General features: G+C 64.1%; 1 protein-coding gene across 1 annotated transcript in view; it reads right to left on the bottom strand.

Annotated features, from left to right (window-relative positions):
* The window catches only part of LOC104413592 (membrane primary amine oxidase-like), a gene marked incomplete at both ends in the record, with an annotated part of 1,458 nt that overhangs the window by 857 nt on the left and 370 nt on the right, over nucleotides 1–231 (bottom strand). Inside the window, 1 exon segment of the mRNA XM_010024629.1 lies at nucleotides 1–216. This exon segment is cut by the window's left edge and continues 32 nt beyond it. Coding sequence (XP_010022931.1) covers nucleotides 1–216 — 216 coding nt within the window.

The following is a 231-nucleotide window of genomic DNA, read 5'->3' on the forward strand; positions in this document are numbered from 1 at the left end:
CTAATGCTTCCTGGAGGCTCAGCTCATAGACGATCCTCTCCCCGCGGTACCTGATGTCGAAGAGGCGCGGGCCAGAGTTGGGGTTCATGCCGAAGGTGATGCTCCAGCCCTGGAAGGTGACGCGGTTGTCCCTGACACTGTAGCGGGGACCCTGTGGCTCATACTGCAGTGGACCCGGGGAGCCGGGCTGCTGCCGGGGCCTTATCGAGGCCCGACCTGCTTCAGCACGCA

The sequence above is a fragment of the Nestor notabilis genome, unplaced genomic scaffold, assembly GCF_000696875.1.
Source record: "Nestor notabilis isolate BGI_N333 unplaced genomic scaffold, ASM69687v1 scaffold30631, whole genome shotgun sequence".
In the NCBI taxonomy this organism is placed as follows: Eukaryota; Metazoa; Chordata; class Aves; order Psittaciformes; family Psittacidae; genus Nestor; species Nestor notabilis.